General features: G+C 37.0%; 1 protein-coding gene across 1 annotated transcript; it reads left to right on the top strand.

The window, feature by feature from the left end:
- The first annotated feature begins 202 nt into the window (after window positions 1-202).
- On the top strand, window positions 203-10,190 carry NKX3-2 (NK3 homeobox 2). The gene is made up of 2 exons (XM_073657448.1): window positions 203-1,214; window positions 9,046-10,190. Exons 1-2 carry the CDS (start codon window positions 803-805, stop codon window positions 9,504-9,506), a joined length of 873 nt encoding a protein of 290 aa, XP_073513549.1. The 5' UTR covers window positions 203-802; the 3' UTR covers window positions 9,507-10,190.
- Window positions 10,191-23,048: the final 12,858 nt, after the last annotated feature.

Raw genomic sequence — 23,048 nt, 5'->3', positions numbered from 1 at the left:
TCTTCTTCTCTGCCATCTCCAGCCATTACCCCAGTCCTCCCCCGGTTGCAGGAGACGCAGGTTATACCGGGAGGTCTAAGGGTTAACACTTATTCCCAGCACAAGGTCAACATTCCCAGCACTGTTCTCAGCCAATCAGATCGGGCGCTGTCGCCCGAGCCATCCTATCAGATCGTCCCATTTCCAGCTGTCACTCACAGGTGAGGAATGAGAGAGAAAGAAAGAAAGAGAGGAGAGAGCAAGACTAAAGTGAGAAAGAGACAGCAGCACCACAGCCAGGGAGAGGAGCAGAGAGCGCAGACTGCAGAGGGGACCCCCACAAACCCTCACCACAGAGCTGACACCCCAATACCTGGGAGCACATAGAGCAGGGGGCTGCAGTAAGAAGAAGCCTTCTCCTGAGATGAGCAGATCTGCAGACGCCCTCAGCCTGTAGCCACAGCACAGAGGGACGACCCTGCAGCTCCACCAGACCCCAGGAGGAGAAGAGTCCATCAGAACCATCATCCTGCCTGGAGACACAAAGGTCCAGCTTGAAACTTGGGGTCTCCTTATCTACCAGAGCAGGGGCTGCTGGAGATTGTCCCCTGGATCACAAGCAGAAGACTTGGTGTGATGCCATTTCCCAGATGAAGACCTGGGACAGGGATCTCCTCCACCGCTGAGCTGTAGACTGTGGAGGAGCAGGAGGCCATTCACCTGTGGAGACACCTGGTGATGGTCTGAGGGTGCAGGGACCTCACCTCCAGTGATCACCTCTGCTCTCCAGGAGATCCAGCCTCACTTCCCAGATCCTCTCCCAATGGCTTTGCGCAGCTCCAGCTCCCTAACACCTTTCTCCATCCAGGCCATCCTGAACAAGAAGGAGGAACGTGGGGGGTCCTTCCCCAGGCTGGGGCGCCTGCTCCCCACCATCAGCAGCCCCGCCACCATCCCCCATCCCTCCTGCTGCTGGAGACTTTTTGGGGAGGTGGGTGCAGAAGGACTGGCATCTCCAGGGGCTCAGGGGGTTCTGGCAGGAAGGGAGCAGGCTGGATGGGACTCTGACTCCGCTCTCAGTGAGGAGGGGGACGTTGGAAGGACAGGAGAGGGGGATATGATGGAGGGGTCCGGGATGAGGAAGAGCCAGAGGCCGCTGGATGGGAGACCTAAGGAGGAAGAGGAGGAAGAAACCCCGGGCTGTAGTGACTGTGAGATGGCAGCCAGTGGATCAGGTATGGGGGGCCACATGTGTAATGGGGTCGTATAGGGACACACTGTCTATTTTGCAGCTTCATTACTGGGGTCTGCTCAGTATATCAGCCCACTGATAAATAAACTCATAGTAGCCCGCTGCTAGATAAAGCCATATTAACCCCCTAGAGAAGTCACAAAAACAGTCTACACAGCAGATATAGGCAATATATATATATATATATATATATATATATATATATATATATATATATATATACATATACATATATATATGTATATACATATATATATATGTACACAATACACAACATGTATAGACAATATAATCAGTAATGCATCTGATATACATACAGCACACACTGAGCATATTCATACAACACAATACTATGTGATAACATATATATATATATATATTTATATACACATATATATACATATATATACACACACTCGATAATACAACACAGTATAGTTGTATATATATATATACATATATAATACGACATGATGTAATCATATGTAAATATATATACAGTATATATATATATATATACACACACAATAATGCAACACAGTGTAATTGTATATATATATATGTATATATACAATATGAAACATGATGTTATCACATATATATTTATATATATATACACACACACAATAATGCAACACAGTGTAATAATACATATGTATATATATATATATCATAAAACATGAAATAATCATATATATATACACACAATAATGCAACACAATGTAATTATTTGTATATATGTACATACATATATCTATTTATAAGTATTTATATATCTATATATATCGCTCTCTGTATCAGTATATATATATGCAGAATAATACAACATATTGTATGTATATATGCATTTATTAAAAACGTACATTTTACATATATTTATTATCAAATTCGATTATTAATATTATAATATTATATTAAATGACATGTATATTTATATATATTTATAGAGTTTTTACGTCTACATGTACATATGGCTTGTGTGTAGTATTCATACTATATAGCAATGGTAGATAGATTTGCAATACATGGTATGGGATTTACATATTGCATCTTTATTTACATTTTGATGCTGATATAAATATATCGCGTAGTCTTTTGTATAATGATTGATAGATAGGAAATAGATAGATGACCAAATCTAATTAGCAATATTAAATTGTACAATTAACAGACGTATACTTCTTTATACATCTAAAAATTAAGGTTGTACTTTGGAGGAAAGGTTGGAAAATAATGCTATAAATAGTGATATGTGTGTACATGTATACATTATTTGTATATATACAGTATATATATATATATATCATATATATATATATATATATATACATACACTGTAGCTAGCACATGGTTCTGCAGCAGCAGTTGATATGACGATCTAATTGTAGTAATTTACTATATGATAAGATCAGTGTCATTTCCTTTATGTTAATTGGATATTTAATAAAATGATGTTTTACTTTGTCTAATTTACGGCCACTAAAAATAATCTCCATGTAACAGCCATGTGAGTGGGGTGAGGGTGCAGGGCTTAGTGTCCTCATGTCATGTGTCACCAGCTTTGTGACCCTGTCATTGTGCTGTCTGGGGAGTGGTTGGAAGGATTGGGGAGGAGCCATGATATAAATACAAACACATCGTACAATGCAGATCGGCACCAACATCTGCTGAATGCGATCTGCAAGATTGTATGCTAATAAGTGATCAAACCTTTATATGTCTGTACTGGGCAATAAGATCTCTCCTATCACTGTTATTCCTATTATCATTATCACTGCAAAGCAGAGGAATGCAACAAGTTATTATTATACGTGTATTGTCAACATAATGGAATCAATCTATCTGCATGCCTGTGATATATATACATATATATATATATATATATATATATATATATATATATATATATGTATATGAACGATAATATCTGCGAAGTGCTGTGCAGTATTTTCAAGATAGTAATGATTTTACATATGAGGAATGCTAAAAAGCTAAAAAGTGTATATATATATATATATATATATATATATATATATATATATATATATACACTCTTTAGCATAATTTATATGTATATATATACTTGTCTATTAATATAGATTAACATAGATAATATATAATATTAATATAAGATATTAATATTAATATAATATATTGTTAATATTGTATATATTAGTAATATATAATATCACTCTTTAGCATACTTCATATATATATATATATATATATATATATATATATATATATATATATATTATACATGTTTATTAATATGTATATGTTTAGTTAGATAGATATCATACCACACAGCATCAGATATATTTATAGCTAATTTGAAGAACATTTCTGTATGAATTGGGAAAACAGAGTCCATGTAATCCAAGGTCCAATTGTTTCACAACTTAGCGCTGGTACAGTCATATATCCGTCTGTGATAATAGGCTGATAGAGAGATAGATAGATAGATAATAGATAGATAGATAATAGATAGATAGAGAGATAATAAATAGATGATAGATAGATAATAGATAGATGAGAGATGATAGATATATGATAGACAGATAATAGATAGATAGATAGATAGATAGACAGATAATAGATAGATAATAGATAGAGAGATAGATAGATATATGGATAGATAGATGATAGTTATTGTTTCTATAATTTTTTGTTATTATAAAATATAAGATGGGTAAATGATTACATGTACAGAAGCTCTTATATATCTGTGTGCGGATGTGTAGGTGTATGTGATTTATTTGGACTGATATTAGCTACATACATAAACATAAGATAGATACTAGACAAATAGATATAAATCAGATGCATTTGAGTTAGAAAAATAGATAATTGATAGATATATACATAATAGCAGCAGTAGTCTCTATCTATCTATCTATCTATCTATCTATCTATCTATCTATCTATCTATTATCTAGCTATCATCTTTCTATCTATTATTTATTTATCTATTATCTATCTCTCTATCTATCTATCATCTATCTACAGTCATCTGGAGATATTGGTGACTGATCACCTCTTGCCCCTTCTCCCCAATGTAAAAATTAACTTCTGAGACCAGAATTAACTTGTGACCTCTTTGCTGGGGAGATGCGGTAATGATGGTAGAGGTGGTCTCCTCCCTGTCTCCTAGGATTAGGGGGCCATTCGCTCACACTGGCCTTCATCACTACCCTACATGTAGACATCACTAATACAGATACAATGGCATTATACCCTTATATCATACAATTTTGCTTTATTTCTGAACACAAGCGCAGTGTGTGTCCAGTCCTCTATGATATCGATAAATACATTCTACCCTTTATTACAGACATATTAGCACATACACATCATATACATTTAATATGGAAGATTTACAACATATCATTATTTTCTCACTTTGAAACACATTACACCAATATGTAATAATTGCTCCATTATAATGGTATTATCATGGCTGGCATGTGAAAGGCATTTTGCACAGCAGTATTATGTCTATCAAGCTGTAATTATTGATTGCATCACTTTTATTATGGTCAGTGTATAATTTAATACCATGTAGTGTCCTTTTGCTACCATTATAAAGTGGTATTTATTCTTTTTAGAGCTTATTATTTCTGGCTTATGTAAAAGTAGTAAAAGTAGTATAGAGCAGTATTTTTAGAGTTAACATATAATGTGATAGTATTAATATAAGCAACTGATAATGTGTAGTGGTTATAGTAGAGATGTAGTGGAATAGGTAATCATGATAGGAAATGTATGTATTTTTAGAAATAACATGTAGTAATGGGAACACACAGGGGTGTTATTTCAGCCCTAAATAATATTATATTCACTTTGTAACAATGGTAATACATAGTGGTATTATTTCAGCACATGATGGCAAGAAGAAATGGTATTATTAGAGTCCCCATGTAATAATACCAGGATATAGTGGTATGATTAGAGCTAGTTTAATATTATTATAATACATTGTGGCATTATTATAGCTAGCATTTACTAATCACAGCATGTAGTGGTATTATTATAGCATTTAATAATCATAGCATGAAGTGGGATAGACTGTAGCATTATGTAATGATGGTTGGTCCTTAGAGCTGCTTTTCACAAATATTAACAATATATTATATTATATTATATTATATTATATTAAACCATTGTATGCAGTAATGGTAAACAGCAGTAGTATTTCTACTGAATTGTATAGTAATAATAGTGGAATTAACATTGAAGAATAGTAGTATGTATTGCTCTGATCTGGCTAGCAAATAGATATCTGGCTAGTAACATTAGTAAATACATGTATATTGTAGTTTATTTTTATTATCACTATTAATATATATTTATTATTATAGTTATAGCAATATAGTAATATTAGTAATAATAGTAATAATATAGTCATATTTTTGCTAATTTACATTAATGGTGATTTGCAGTTTTTGCTTGCAGAAATCTTAGTATAATGACTTGCATCATTTAATAATTCTAGTAAGTATTAATATCAGACCTAACATATATTAGTAGAATTTAGATTAGAATTAAATTATGGAAACATATAGAAGTATTATTAAAATATTTATTATTTATTTATTTTACTCACTTATACGGCACCATTAATTCCACAACACTTTATAAATACCGTCATCACTGTCCCCATTGGGGATTACAATATAAATTCCCTATCAGTATGTCTTTGGTATAATAACAGTTAAAGTATGTGGCGATAATATGTTTGGGGACATTTATAATACAATATGTATTTTTTTCATATAAAATAAAAAATAAATACATTATATAATAGATATAAACCAAAAAAGCTCTGGCTAAATAGAATGAAATAAAGAATCCCCACATTGATGAAAATTTTTTTTTTTATTAGGAATAATTTAAAAATATAAAAAAAAAAAAAACATAAAAGGGAAAGATATTCAGCACATCCATCCGGTAAGAATTAATATAAATAAGTTTATTTAGGCCATTAAAAAAACAAGAAAAAATAGTGGTGAGATGAAAAAAACTGACGCGTTTCTCGTCATAATAATCATGATAAATAAAGCAAGGTAATTCTGAAGAAAGAGGGATGGATGACAATAAAGAAAAAAGCAGTCCAACAGCAGATATAAGTATGTTTAGTAGCCTATTTGTAATGGATAATGATAAAGATTATTAGATTATTTATCATGCTCGTTATTTGGCGCCATTAATTGCACAGATACTGTCAGCACTGTCCCCATCGGGGCTTACAATCTACATTCCCTATCAGTAAGTTGTTGGACTGTCGAAAGAAACTCACACAAACACAGGAGAACATATAAACTCCTTGCAGATGTCCTTGGTGGGATTTGAACCCAGGACCCCAGCGCTGCAAGGCTGCAGTGCTAACCACTGAGCAACTGTGCTAACCACTGAGCCACCATGCTGCTTAAATATATTTATGTATCATTCTAATGGTATATAGTAAGGCAATATGCAGTGTTCAAGATATATATACATCCAAACCTATAACGTATACCAAATAAAAGAAGTATATATGTGTAATCATTCAGTATGTACTATGATAGCCAAGGCTAAAAACATACATAGAGTACAGACCAAAAGTTTGGACACACCTTCTCATTTAAAGATTTTTCTGTAAGAAAAAAGCAGCTAAGTAAAGAAAAACGAGTGGCCATCATTACTTTAAGAAATGAAGGTCAGTCAGTGCGAAAAATTGGGCAAACTTTGAAAGTGTCCCCAAGTGCAGTTGCAAAAACCATCAAGCGCTACAAAGAAACTGGCTCACATGAGGACCGCCCCAGGAAAGGAAGACCAAGAGTCACGTCTGCTTCTGAGGATAAGTTTATCCGAGTCACCAGCCTCAGAAATCGCAGGTTAACAGCAGCTCAGATTAGAGACCAGGTCAATGCCACACAGAGTTCTAGCAGCAGACACATCTCTTCAACAACTGTTAAGAGGAGACTTTGTGCAGCAGGCCTTCATGGTAAAATAGCTGCTAGGAAACCACTGCTAAGGACAGGCAACAAGCAGAAGAGACTTGTTTGGGCTAAAGAACACAAGGAATGAACATTAGACCAGTGGAAATCTGTGCTTTGATCTGATGAGTTCAAATTTGAGATCTTTGGTTCCAACCACCGTGTCTTTGTGCGACGCAGAAAAGGTGAACGGATGGACTCTACATGCCTGGTTCCCACCGTGAAGCATGGAGGAGGAGGTGTGATGGTGTGGGGGGGCTTTGCTGGTGACACTGTTGGGGATTTATTCAAAATTGAAGGCATACTGAACCAGCATGGCTACCACAGCATCTTGCAGCGGCATGCTATTCCATCTGGTTAGCGTTTAGTTGGACCATCATTTATTTTTCAGCAGGACAATGACCCCAAACACACCTCCAGGCTGTGTAAGGGCTATTTGACCAAGAAGGAGAATGATGGGGTGCTACGCCAGATGACCTGGCCTCCACAGTCACCAGACCTGAACCCAATCAAGATGGTTTGGGGTGAGCTGGACAGCAGAGTGAAGGCAAAAGGGCCAACAAGTGCTAAGCATCTCTGGGAACTCCTTCAAGATTGTTGGAAGACCATTTCCGGTGACTACCTATTGAAGCTCATCAAGAGAATGCCAAGAGTGTGCAAAGCAGTCATCAAAGCAAAAGGTGGCTACTTTGAAGAACCTAGAATATAAGACATATTTTCAGTTGTTTCACACTTTTTTGTTAAGTATATAATTCCACATGTGTTAATTCATAGTTTTGATGCCTTCAGTGTGAATGTACTATCTTCATAGTCATGAAAATACAGAAAAATCTTTAAATGAGAAGGTGTATCCAAACTTTTGGTCTGTACTGTATACAGGGAAAGAGGCATGTGCATGTATAGGTGAAACCATGGTGCCCAATGATGAGGAAAAATCCTAGAAACTATAACAAACACATAACCCAAAAAACAGCCACTAATAATACCAAATGACATACTCAGCTACTGTATGTAGACATCATCCCCGTGATCCATGTGCGTTTCACCATGCTTCCTCAGGGGGTGAAATCATCTAATAGGAGGAGATGAGCACATTTCATAAAATGCTGGTCGATTCACCATTTGATATTTGTTTTTGGTGGATTTAGGAGAATAATGGAAGAATTGTTTTTTTCCATTGAGTTGAATGGTCGGTGATTTATGAGTCGATTTACCTGGCGAATAAATCTCTCATCTCCAGTAATGGCTAGAATATTGTGATTGTAGCATATCCTAAAAAGGCACATAATGACATATATTTGTGATAATATGTGTAATATCTATACAACAACATCTGCAAAGAGTTTGTATGATTTTCTTGTGTATGTATGGGTTTTCTGTGGATTTTACACTTTTCTCCCATACTCCAAAAAACGTATTCATAGTTTAATAGATTCCTCTGAAATATTGGGTGTCTGAGATGGGAACATTCAATTATTGATCTCTAGAAAGAGACCCACCAGTGAGAGCGCTGAAGAATATGAAGGTACTAACTAGTGGTGTAACTTGAAGCTCATGGGCCCCAATGCAAAATCCCCAACAGGACCCCCAGATATCATTGGTCTTTAATAGAAATAGTCTTTTCCTATGGGGCAAAGGGACCTTTTTGGGCCCCTCTAGTCTCCAGGGCCTGGCTGCGATTGCAAACCCCTGCACCTATTATAGTTACATATGGAAATATATGTAATAAAATAATCCCGGAATATAGAGGTATTATTATAACGAGGCTATCGTAATTGTACACTGGTGAACTTATTGTTTGATGATCGATTAATTCTTTCATTTTCCTGTCACTAGATCCCAGCCCTCCAGATGAAGACCCCAAATGTGATCAGCTCCTCCTGGAGGCCCCAAAACAGAGGAAAAAACGTTCCAGAGCGGCCTTCTCCCACGCCCAGGTCTTTGAGCTGGAGAGACGTTTTAACCACCAACGTTACCTGTCTGGCCCAGAACGTGCTGACTTAGCCGCCTCTCTGAAGCTCACAGAGACCCAAGTCAAGATCTGGTTCCAGAACCGGCGCTATAAGACCAAACGAAGACAGATGGCAGCAGATTTATTGGCTGCGGCTCCAGCTGCCAAGAAGGTGGCAGTAAAGGTTCTGGTCAGGGACGATCAGAGGCAGTACCAACCTGGAGAAGTGCTGAGACCCTCCTTACTGCCTCTACAACCTCCTTACTACTACCCCTACTACTGTGCCCTGCCAGGCTGGACCATTTCCGCAGCCACGGTCGCTGCCTGCACTGGGGGGACCCCCTAACGAGGTTTCTAAAAATATTTATTTCTCCTTACTGTCCAGGGAGAGCCGCCAAATATTACCCCCTGTCACCCTGCTGACCTCAGAACAAGTCTTTAATCTGAAGGACATGACTTTCTGAGGATCAGCACGTGCAGGCCTTCTCCATGGTATCCATGCTGCCCATACTATGTATAGGTTTTATATATAGATATAAATTTTTTAGATACAAATATTTTTATGGACTGGTGTTACGCTGGTTGGAAACCAGTAAAAAGGGTGCTAGAGGAAAAAGTTTGGACAACCCAGTCCCTAAATGATCGCCTGGGGCAACCTATTGGACCCCAGTGGGTTTATAAGATTCTTTGAGTATTTTCCACTAATTCTTCTACCTTCTTCGCCTCATCATGGAGCAATGTTTGACTTTCCTGGCACTTTTCTAGTATATACATATTTTCATATCTAATGTGAAGGTGTTTTTACATGGACATTGGTTGTTTTTTTTTTTACAATGGGTCGTCATCTTTAAAGAAAATCTGAACTGTTTCTTCCATGAGAAGGGCGCACTCTTCAGCATCCAGGCCTGATAGGCAGCCTACAGACATTGTGCTCTCAGCCAGATCATTTACCCCTTAAAGGCTTTGTGAATATTTTTTTAAGATGCTATACTTTTTTTTTCTAATTTATAAACTACAATTTAAAACAAAATGGTCTCGTGTTTTCTTTTTACATAGTATGTAGCAGTGCGAACGTCTGCCTTATTGATGGTAGCCGCGTGGTCTGCGCTCACACTAAGGCTGTCATTTATTTTTTTTACCATTACATTTGATGTTCCCAATTGCTTTTTGGATTTGGTTGTATTTTCAAAACCCGAGAATAATTTACTTTTTTATTTCGTAACCGATGCACTATAATGTAATGCTTTTTTCGTTTGGACTGATAGTTCATTCTTTTTGTGCAGCCGTGTAGGAGGGGCGGTATTTTCAGCAGTTTTCGTGAGTTGTAGAGACCCTGGACGTCATTCAGACTTCCGTTTTTTCCACGTATGTGTTTTATCCAAGTTTTTCACACATAGGACAGCTACCAATTATAGTCTATTGGGCTGTTCACAAATTTGTGTATTTTTGCCGATTGAATGTTCATAAAAGAAAGACGTCCATTTTCAATCTGAGCCGCGGATCAAACTCGCCTTTCCAATTGGTCCTTGAGGAAAGCAGCACTTGGAAGACATATGTCTCCTAGCGGAGTGCTCTCTGCTTTTTACTAATTGATGGGTAGGAGAAGCATAGGAGAAATAATGGATGCCACACTGATGGTAAAAATGGGCACAAGGACCAAAGATGGATTAACATAGGGTATGGCACAGTGATGAAAAATGATTCATTTTTTTCTCATATGCAAAAAAAAAAATGAATGTCTGTAGCCTTATAAAGAATTATTATTTGATTAAAAATAGATTGATAAATCAATGGTGGGGATAATTTATCAATTAGTGTAGCTATTCTGTACTTATATAGTTGTTTTACTGCAACGCTAGTATCCCATGGTAATGCAGATATTGGTATTGATTTCTTATTACTACCTTTAATACATTTAGTAAGTGGTATACTAAGATAGATAGATAATAGATAGATGATAAATAGATAAAAATAATAGATATGAGGATAGATAGGTAGATAGAAAATAGATAAATATATGAGATAGATAGATAATAGATAGATGATAGATAGATAGATAATAGATAGATAGATGATAGATAGATAATAGATAGATGATAGATAGATAATAGATAGATAGATGACAGATGATAGATAATAGATAGATGATAACTAGATAAAAATTATAGATATGAAGATAGATAGGTAGATAGAAAATAGATTAATATATGAGATAGATAGATAGATAATAGATAGATAATAGATAGATAGATAATAGATAGATAGATGATAGATAGATAGATGATAGATAATAGATAGATAGATAGATAATAGATAAATGATAGATAGATAGATAGATGATAAATAGATAGATGATAGATAGATAAATAATAGATAGATAATAGATAGATAGATGATAGATAATAGATAGATGATAGATAGATAATAGATAGATGATAGATAGATAGATAATAGATAGATAGATGATCGATGAAAGATAGATAATAGATAGATGATAAATAGATAAAAATAATAGATATGAAGATAGATAGGTAGATAGAAAATAGACAAATATATGAGATAGATAATAGATAGATAGATGATAGATGATAGATAATAAATAGATAGATGATAGATATGGATAGATGATAGATAATAGATAGATGATAGATATGAGATAGATAGATAATAGATAGATAGATGATAGATAGATAGATTATAGATAGATAGAGAGATAAATATAGATAGATAGATAATAATAAATGGTAGATAGATGATAGATAAATGGGATAGATATGAGATAGATAAATATTAGATAGATAGAAATAAAAGAATAATACACCTTGTAGCTGAGTAGCTGGTGGGAAACATGAATAAGCCATTTAGTGCATTAACCTTCATTTTATAAGTATAGTCTATGTGGCAGTAATGCAGTTTTCATATTCAATGTTTGCACATATCTTGGTGCACAAGGAAGAGTCGATACCAAATTTGTATTTCTTATTTTATTTTTATTTTTATTTTTAAAACAGGAAAAGGAGTGTGATTCGAATTTTTAGATTATTGTTTTATTTTTTACTTTACTTTTTAGTCCCTTAGGCTGAGTTCACACGATGCGTTTTTAATGCGTTTCCGCGGCGTTTTTGCAGCTGCGTAAACGCCGCGGAAAAGCATTAAAAACGCATGGTAGAAGGGCAGCAATGTTCCCCAATTGAAATCCGCATGTGCTGTGCCCATGATGCGGATTTTTCCGCAGCGTAAACGCTGCGCTCAAAAATCCGCAGCATGTCAATTAATTTTGCGTAAACGCGGCGTTTTCGCCGCCATTGACTTGCATTAGAACGCGCCAATTCCTCAAGACTGCATTTGTACTTGCGTTATTGGCGCGTTCTAATGTGCGGATGGTACCCGGGTGTAGAGGAGAGGAGAGTCTCATCCACACCCAGGTACCATTAAAAAAGCTGTAAAACAAGAATAAAATAAAAAATAAAGATATATTCACCTTCTGACGGCCCCCGGTCTCCTTCCCTCTGCTCGCGTGCAAGACTGAAGGACCTTCGGTGACGTCACAGTCATGTGACCGCAGGCCCTTCAGCGCAGTGTCTCGCGATATCCCGGCAGCCAGGAACAAGCCAGGAACGAACGCGGCAGCTCACGCCGGGCCATCGGAGGGTAAGTATAGCTTTATTTTTTTATTTTTAAACATTCTTATATGGTCACACTATATAAATCCTTGCTGTTTGCATGGATTTATATAGTGTGACCTAGTTATCAAGCACTTTCCAAGTGATGCTAAAATCGCTTGGAAAGCGCTTGTCAATCCGCATGCGGAAACGCATGTGAATCCGCATGTATTCCGCAGGAAAAACGCATGTACAATCTGCATGCGTTTTTTCTGCCAGAGAGATGCAGAAATGATGCAGAAATTTTCTGCTTCATTTCTGCATCGTGTGCACATACCCTTAATGGACATGAACCTGTGATTGTTTGATCACTTGTTCTACAATATTACAATACATAGGTAAAAAGATGGTCTCTTATGAAGCCCACAAGCATACCAAGAGGGCAGCCATGAGGGCCTTCAACAGGCCTCTGGCTGCCATGGCAACCCCTTGCCATCCCAGGGGGGGCAGATGGGCACCTGAAATAGTGGCGCATCACCTCGTTGCGTGCCTTAACTAACGTTGTCAGATATTGGCAGCAGCATTTATATAGTATAAGACCACGTTCAGACATTCAGTATTTGGTCAGCATTTTACATCAGTATTTGTAAGCCAAAGCCAGGAGTGGATGATAATACAGAAGTGGTGACTATACTTTTCCTCTGCTTGTCCCACTCCTGGTTTTGGCTTACAAATACTGAGGTCTTACTGTGGTTTCAGGAGGACTTGCAGCAGAATGTCTGTGTCTGTCTCTAGCTCCTTCCCTTCCTTTCTCCATAGAGTTTTATGAGCACCAACTGACATCTCTTACCTCAGTAATGGGAACGTCTGTACTCACTGTGTACAGAAGAACAAGAAAAAGGAAGCAGATTTCTCTGATAACATTTATTGAAAAATGTCTTATCTTTACTTCTACTATTAATTTATGGAAAAAATAAAAACAACATTGATTATTTAAGGGTTTAACTGCGGCAATTGGAGCCAGCTCCAGTCACTGCAGTTGGAGGCAGATGCTGGCTGTATAACACAGCCTACATCTACCGTGTGTGGAGAACGATCCAAAAAGAGAGGACAAGTACAAAGTAGTATTAAAGGGGTTGTCTAGGTTTGGAGTACAAATAGAATGACTGCATACTTGTACCCCATGCCTGGACAACCCCTTTAATACTCTTCATGATTATGGCTGTATAAGCTGAAACGCGTTGGACATTCAGTGTGTCCGCTGGATGCGAAACCTGACATATTTTTAACTTTTTCCAATAAACGAAGATTTTTTAACTGCATCTTCCATTGTACTTTTTCCATTTTTCTTCACTTCTGTGTCTGGCTCAAATTTTTTTTTTTTCTCGGATCGAGTGATCTGTGGAAAATATCAGTGACACGTCTCATTTTGATCCAAGCATCAGATCAAAATGGGCAATGCAATTCTACGGGTTCGCGAAAAAAAATCAGACCGCGCTCAAATTACATTCAAGTGAGGTCCGATTTTCATGGACTGTCAGTAAGGAGAAAGTAAAGAAACTTTTTTTTTTTTTTCCTTTTTTCTCCACGTATGAGAAAATCTGATGTCACTGATCAGAGTCTGATCAAAATAATCGGTAAGTTTTTCTCGTGCGCGAGAAAAATCGGACATGTGAACAAGCCCTTAGAGAGATCTAATATTACTCATTTAAAGGGGGCATTTACTAAAAATGGTGGTCCATAAGCCCGCTGGAGTAAAATGCGTGAAACTCATTGTGAGGAGCACAGCTTAATAATTTTACACCAGCAACGATCAGGCGTACATTTTTACAATACGTTGCTCCAATTTTCCGCTCTCCCCCATCTACTTTTTTAGAAAATTTGCAACATTTTAGAGTTAATGTGGTTGTAGCAAAAAATGTGCAACTTTTTTACACTACAAAACTCTGCTAAATTCCTCCCCAAATTTTGCCCCTTTTGTGCATAGACCATGCACGTGTGATTTATTTAGTATTAGTAGCAAAAAGAATAATGAATGCAAAAACAAATAGTAAAATGCTGCAAATCTGCGCCACCAATAATAATAAAAATAATAGGAATTATTTAGTGGCTAGAATAGCGAAATATGGCAGTGTATACTGTATATATGCTGGGCCTCTCTCTCTGTGATATGTAATATTGTATGCCGGTTTGGCTTTGCCGAGGGGGATACATTTCTGTGCTGCGCACAATAATTGGGCACCGTGTAATTCGCAGTCAGTCTGTTCTGTTCCTATGTTTATACAACCCTAAACTGAAAGTCACACTTTTTACTTGGAAAGTGCAAAGACTAATACTTGAGATTTCTTCTGAGGCATAAAAATAATAATGTAATAGGAAGCAAGACTCGCTCTTAAGTGCGGAGGAATGTGCGTGGGCCGCGCTAGTGCCGCCGTTCCACACAGCGTGGTGTATAAATAGCTCATATGTAACCCCCCCCCCCACCCCGGATGGCCCAGGTCCCCACCACCCCAACACTTCTTTCCATTCCCCTGAATTTGTCATTTCACAACTTATTCCTCTTTCTTGCACTTTTTTCTTTTTAAATGCATGTAAAATATCATATTTTTAAAAAATGCATTTTTTGGTAACTTATTTTTTTTTTAAGTTCTATCAATAAGCCTATGGAGAAAATGGCAAAATAAAAATAATTCAATTTCTAGTACATGCTTGATAAAAAATTGATAAAAAATAAAAAAAATAAAAAAAAATTTAAATAAAAATCTATAAAAAAAAAACACACACACATGAGCAGACAGAACACCGACTCCTAAAAAGTTGAGAAATGTCACACAGGAAAAGGTTGTAAATGCAGAAATCACTACAAATAATTCTAGAAAATATCTAGCGGCATTTTTGACCTCAACCAACATTTTCTTGGCGCGACACAAAATGGAATATTATATATAAAGCTGCACATTTATATAAAGGATGTCGTTATAATACATTTTCAGAAATATTCAATAGTAATATCACTTAGCTGTGCAGAACACGGCTTTGTAGGGTATACATGGGGACACAAGTGTAAGAGGGCGAAGAGATTAAGGGTAGTGACTAGGTATGAGCGGACCTGTAGAAGTTCAAGTTCTGGCACCATTCCCAAACTTTTTTCCAAAGTTCAATTCGGGAAACATAACTTGAACCAAAAACCCACTGAAAACAATGGGAACCCGGACTTTGGACTCCCTCTTTCTCTCTCTCTCCTTCCCCCGGAACTTCGAACATTGCAATGGAATTCCGGGAGAAGTCCCTGTTTGGCATTTAGCACCGGACAATGACTGTCCGGTACGAATCAAGAACTTTTGACTTCGGGTTCACTCATCTCTAGTAGTGACCATAGTGATCCAAGATGGTGATAATGCTAGTGTATTAAAGGAAAACTAAACCTAGAAATAAACAAGTTGTCCTCACTGTTTGTTAGATTGGGTATTTTCTGCTGATCCTAAAACAGTCAGTCTTATAAAAGCATGCAGAGAACAGAAGGGTTAATCCCCTGGTGATGAGGTCTACCTTCAGCTGAAGTCCCCTCATGCAAGTGTATGGGCTCGTCCTTACTCGTCCGAGCCCCTGGCAAGTGTATGGGCTCGGTTCTGCATAAAAGTTCAAAGTTTATTCACATCGTTAAAAAGATTGGCATGGGAGAGAGTGGCACATGTAACGGACGACGGCCGTATATCTGGTGTGCGGCTCTGCAAGTGAAGGACCCGTTGAAGCACTGAAAGGCGCGAAACGTTGCCACTCTCTCCCCTGCCAATTTTTTTAACAATGTGAATAAACTTTGGACTTTTATACAGAACCGGTGAGTGCCACCATTTTCTTCATTTTCTTGCTGCATTTTTTAGGCAGTTAAAATTCGCAGCATCAAAAACTCATGGTGGGAGCTTAACCATACTGTTGTCTTTACTAATTGTTTGTACCTACACCTTGGTAAAAAATGTGCCAACATTTGTTGTATTTTGGATCATAATGTTACCAAGGTTTAGACATTTTTTGTGAGCCCGCCAACAAGAAGGTGTGATTTTGTGGAAATGGTTATGGCTTAGAGTAGTGTTTCTCAATCCCCGTTCTTACGGTCCCCAACACTTCATGTTTTGAGGACTTCCTTAGTATTTCGCAGGTGAGAGAACCTGCGGCCGTTTCTGATGCCTTGATAATAATTCCATCACCTGAGCAATAACAAGGAAATCCTGAAAACATGACCTATTGAGGGTCGTGAGAACTGGAGTTTGGGAAACACGAGTTTTGAGGAACAGGATTTGGCTTAAGTGTGAAAATATGAAAAATTTGGCACAAAAACAGGCACAAAGCAAGAAAACCAATAGAAGGTGTAAAGTTAGACAATAGTGATGAACGGACCCGTGGTTGTTCGGGTTCGTGGCATTCGACCGAACTTTAGTTAAAAGTTCGGTTTGGGTACCAGAACTCTACCGCAACTTCAACCCAAACCCCATAGAAGTCAATGGGGACCCAAATTAAAATGGTCGTAGTAAGTGCTAGGGGCTGCCAAAGGAAGCAGAGTACCCCCATAGAATCTCTCTCTCTCCTAAAACTTCCAGGAGAAGTCCATGTTGGGAGTTCAGCACCGGACACTAGGTGTCCTGTACGAACCCCGATCGTTACAGTTTGGATTCGCTCATCTCTATTGGACAAGCATTTAAGGATGCACCAAATTTATTGACCATTATGAACTTTTTTAAATAAATTTGGAGCATTTTCAAACTGTCTTACTATTGGACAGGATGGGTGAAATGGCCCCAATGTTTTCTCTTGGACTCAGATTGGGGTTGTTGGAAATGTGCCCAATTAAATATCAATAAAATTTACTGTATTTTTAAAATGCATTTGGGGAAACAGTCCATATTATATTTTAAACCCCACCCAAATGGGAACACCTCCACCATTTATAGGAGCAGCCCGTTCTATGCGAATATGCATGACCTGACCTCTTTGTGGTCACCATGGTGGCACGCTCCAGTTGCAAAGCAGGACTGTTGCCAGGTATGTGATAATTATGTATATTCCTAAATAGGAATTGTATCCGGCTGGAAAAATTGAGGATTTTTGGAAGTGGAAGAGTGTGGGCTCTTTACTTAAAAAATGTAACACTTAGTATGTGTTATATCCTTCAAAGCTTTACATTAACCAGAAGAGAAATCCTCCCTGTTACCGAGATCCTAAAAACACAAACAGAAGTGTTTTCAGACAGACTTGCCAGAATTTCAGCGTGGTCATCCTTCAACGGGGGCGAAGATTTGAGTCACATATAGAAAAGAAACTTCATCCAGCTCGAGACAAGTGAAATATTTTTCTTTAATAAAGCTGGCGGAGATTTCAAGATATTTTCTATGATATCATGGGCTTTTTAGATTTGACATTGATGGGGTCCAACAGTCCTCTGTAATAAATGATTTTTGCTTCTCCACAGCCCCACGGCACAAAATGCTCTCTACCACCTTGTGTGATCGCGACACAACTCTCTACATAATGGAGTGCAAAGACTGACGATAATGAACACCAGACTGTTATTTTGATATTTTTGTGACTCAGAATATAATTTTCTCACACTGAATCCCACAGTGAAACCCAATATATATATTTTTTTTCTACTGCTTGGCGTTTTACGACACAGAAAATAACCGTGTAACATAGAAAGATATTTTATGATGCAGAAGTATTTTGTGACTAATTTTTCTTTTCCGAGAACACAAAATACAATGTTGTCGTAAATTATATTTAGGGGATCAGATCATTATATTATGGCACCAATTATTCATTTATGTTTAAGGGAATTGAATCGGTTAATGTTACATTTGATCCAATATATAAAAATATGAAACGATAAATTTTATTTTGCAATACAAAACAACATTTTATGGAGAAAATGTGAAAAAATTTTGGCTCGCAGAATACAGTTTTCTGACTACTGGGCTTAATATGACCCAATATATAAAAATCAAATAATAATAATTATAACGCTTACATATTTAAGAGGTTGGAAATGAGGTGCTTAGGGCTCGCTCACACTAGCGTATATTCTTTCATGAGAGAGAATCGGGCTGATAATGCTAATGTCAACTTAGTTTGATCCAATTCTCTCGCATAAGAGAATATATACCAGTGTGAGCGAGCCGTAAACACCTAATTTCCAACCTCTTTATCTGCAAACATTATAATTATTATTATTTTATTTTTATATATTGGGTCAGATTAAGCTCAATAGTCAGAAAACTGTATCCTGTGGAAACCTTCAAAAAGAGCCTGAAGACCCACCTCTTCCGACAAGCCTACAACCTGCAGTAACCACCACTCCACCAATACCGCTACACGACCAGCTCTACCCTCACTTACTGTATCCTCACCCATCCCTTGTAGACTGTGAGCCCTCGCGGGCAGGGTCCTCGCTCCTCCTGTACCAGTCTCCGTCACATTGTGTTCAAGATTATTGTAATTGTTCTTGTATGTATACCCTTTCTTCACATGTAAAGTGCCATGGAATAAATGGCGCTATAATAATAAATAATAATAATCCTGCGAGCCAAAATTTTTTCACATTTTCTCCATAAGATGCTGTTTTGTGTTGCAAAATATAATTTATTTAACATAAACTTATTATATTCCATAAAATAAATTAATAACCAGTACCATATTATAATGATCTGATCCCTTAAATATAATTAAATGTGTAATCATTATAATTATTTTATTTTTATATATTGGGTCAGATTAAGCCCAATAGTCAGAGAAGAATATTCTGTGTGACGAAAAATTTTCACATTTTCTCCATAAAATGCTGTTTTGTGTTGCAAAACATAAGTTTTCTTTTCGTATTTTTATATATTGGATAAAATTAAACATTAACTGGTTAAATTCCATTTCACCATGTCTGAGTCCGATGTAATATCTCTCTCTATCCATTTTTGGGGACTTCTTGAAATATGTTTGGGGTTATTGTCCTGCTGGAAGATCCAGGAGACAAACCCAGTGATTTTTCTCATACGCAAAAAGAACAAAAAAAACAATTCGAGTGACATCAGAATTTTTATCTGATTTTCATCAGTGTTTGGCCAGTGAGTCAGTGTTTACCATCAGTGTTTCATCAGTAATTTTAATGTATGGAAAAATAAAGAAATGAATTGCAAAGTTTCTACCCATTATAATGTTAAAAAATGGATAGCACATCGATGGCAATTTGTACTGTCAGTGATTTTCACCCACCCGTAGTGTTGTATGGGTGATTTTGGCCTCAAATGACACGTCTGTTATTTTTTGCTGACCACTTGGCCCTCAAAAACCATGAAAAATGGTCAAAAACTTTGATAGAACACGTACGTCAATTTGTACTGTCAGTGATTTTCACCCACCCGTAGAGTTGTATGGGTAATTTTGGTCTCAAATGACACGTCTGTTATTTTTCGCTGACCACTTGGCCCTCAAAAACCATGAAAAATGGTCAAAAATTTTGATTGAACACGTACGTGAGTCACCGATGTCTGAATGAGGCCTAATCCCACCAGTGGCTTTTGTAGCAAGAACTAAGGCTTGATTTATGGCGACCATGTTATTCCTGACACTTTCTCTGACTGACACACTTCCTGATCTTTGTGAAACGCAAACAAAAGTGTCCGGAATAAAGCACCTGTGTGCGGGCAGCGTGCCGAGCGCAAGTGACCTGTGACTTAGCCCCCAGTGACAAGCTGCTGAGGGAGGCTAATGGGAAAACTGTGCCCCCTCAACACCGAAAGTACAAGATGAATAACACCTTCTAAATGGAAGCTCAGAGCAGAAGAAACGTCTAAGACAAAGAATGCACAGTCAGGGCAATCCATCGCAGAAAAACAGATTGAATGGCAGTGAAAATACACAACCCTGAGTGTCTGTCACTGACATACTTTCCCAATAACTGCTAATCTATGAATACCGCAGATATACAAACAGGAAACCAAAGCAATTCTGCCTGTACGGGGAGGAGAGGCGCACAATAGAGAGACTAAATGAAGCGCGAAAATGAGTCTGAGACATAACGGTAGTGGTAGAAGGAGCGAATAATGTGGAGCGCGTATGCTCTTATAATGTCCGGAATAGAGGTGAGTATCCAACAACAGGTCCGGAAGACCGTGATTAAAAATTATTTTTTTTTATTATGAATTAAAGATAAAATTTTGGCGGGGACTATCCCCATTTACTTCAGTAGATCTGACGCGTTTCAAACTAGGTAGTTCTTATTCATAGTCTGGCAAACTATTGTTATACTGATAGGCTACGTTCCCTCGATGAGAAGTAAAATTACGTTACTTGTGTATGTTTTATTGCGTTTTGAGTGCTTTTTATAGTGTGGTTTTATCATATTTTTGTCTCTTGTTGGTGTGTCATGTTTTATATAAAGCTGCCTGGTTTTTGATACTTCCTGGTATTTGGCTTTTACAAAACTTTATTGTACAGTCATGTGCGGATTACTTTAGTGCGTTTTCGCAGCATATGCATTTTTTTCACCTGTGGATTTAACACATCGAATGCAATTCAATGTGAAAAATCCACACATAAAGCTCAGCAAGAGAAATTGACTTGTTGCGAATTTTCAAAACGTTGATTCAATTTAGAAAAAAAAAAAAGTGGACATGAGATTATTATAAATCCCATCCAATTAGCTGTAAGACGCTGCATCAAAACTCATCATGGGAACTTAAAGGGAATTTGTCACTAGGATCGGCACTCCTAAGCCGTCTATACAGGCTTGTAGGTCATAGGAAGCTGAATAAAATGATACCTTAATATCTGTGATCTGATGTCTTATTCCAGAGAAATCCATGTTTATATTAATATGTAAATGAGCTGTTAAGATCTATGGGCTGGACATAGATCTCTCAGAGAATCTGCCTCCAGAGTTTATATTAAATGAAAATGAGTTTGAGACATGTAGATCAAGAGAGCAGACTGTCAGTCATTACATGTCTCACACTGGTAATGCCTCCATTAATTTAAAATAAGCTCTGGAGGCAGATTCTCAGGGAGATCTATGTCCGGCCCATAGATCTTAACAGCTCATTTACATATTAAGAAAAATGTGGATTTCTCTGGAATGAGACATCGGATCTCAGATATTAAGGTATCATTTTATCCAACTTTCTATAACCTACATGCCAATATAGGCGGTTTAGGAGGGTTGATCCTACTGACAAATTCCCTTTAAGTTTCAAACAACAAAAGAGACCATTTGCTTAGAAGCCATAAAATCTTTCACAATTGTCTGTCAGTTTACAAAAAAAAGAAAAAAATTACTATAAAGAGTTATTAAAATAATTAAAAAAAATACACACATAAAAAAACATAAAATGATAAATAGATTCATTATATGTATTAAACCCTTCTGACCAAGGAATTTTTCATTTTTGCCCTTTGATTTTTCATCTTCTTCTAACAGCCATAACTTTTTTTTTATATTTCCGTTGGTTTATTTTGTGGTTTGAGTGAGTTGTAGTTTGAAGTGACACCATTCATTTTACAGTGTAATATACTGAAAAATAGGAAGAAAAAGTGAAAAATAACTCCACTATTATTTTCTGGGTTTTATTTTTACGGTGTCCACTGTGCAGTACAAATGACCCAACAACATGATTCTTCAGGTGAGTGCAATTACAGAGATACTAAACTTGTATGAAAACTTTTATAGTTTAATGAAAAAATTCTGAACTTTTTATATATTTTTTTTAATAATTCTCTTTTTATAATTCTCTGTCGCTGGACCTGCTTGATGTTTTTTTTTTTTTGCATTTTGAGCTGATATTTCTACTATGACATCGTTTTGGGGTATGTACAATATTTTAATTGCTTTTTACTGCATGTGTTGGGGAAGGTGCGCAGCAACCAAAAAATGATCATTCGGGAGTTTCAATTTTTTTCTTTCCGGCCTTTACCGTATAAGTTAATTATTTATATAGTGACACAGTAAACTTTTATGAACGTGGTAACTACAGATGAGCGAACCTGAACTGTAAAGTTCGGGGTTGGTACCGCTGAACTCCAAACACGCACTTTTTTTGGAAATCAGTTGTACTGTTTGCGTTTGGATGCCGAATAAAATTTGTTGCAAGGCGGCAGCTCAGCCAATCAACAAGCTTTTAGGCTGTGGGCACTTGTGGAGCCATCATATCCATGCCAAGTATTGCATGGCTATGATTGGCCGGCGCACCACATGACCCGGCTTTTATATCCGTTGGATCATTGGTGGCGCCACCATTCTGCTCAGATTA

Source organism: Phyllobates terribilis, unplaced genomic scaffold (assembly GCF_046119375.1).
Source record: "Phyllobates terribilis strain yellow unplaced genomic scaffold, ASM4611937v1 Scaffold_1__5_contigs__length_1240528914, whole genome shotgun sequence".
In the NCBI taxonomy this organism is placed as follows: domain Eukaryota; kingdom Metazoa; phylum Chordata; class Amphibia; order Anura; family Dendrobatidae; genus Phyllobates; species Phyllobates terribilis.
This window is presented reverse-complemented; position numbering and strand designations above follow the sequence as displayed.

Coding starts and splice junctions, on each gene's coding strand:
- NKX3-2 (XM_073657448.1), top strand. CDS start 803: ATGGCTTTGCGCAGCTCCAGCTCCCTAACACCTTTCTCCATCCAGGCC. Junction 1,215..9,045: donor GATGGCAGCCAGTGGATCAG/GTATGGGGGGCC, acceptor TCCTGTCACTAG/ATCCCAGCCCTCCAGATGAA.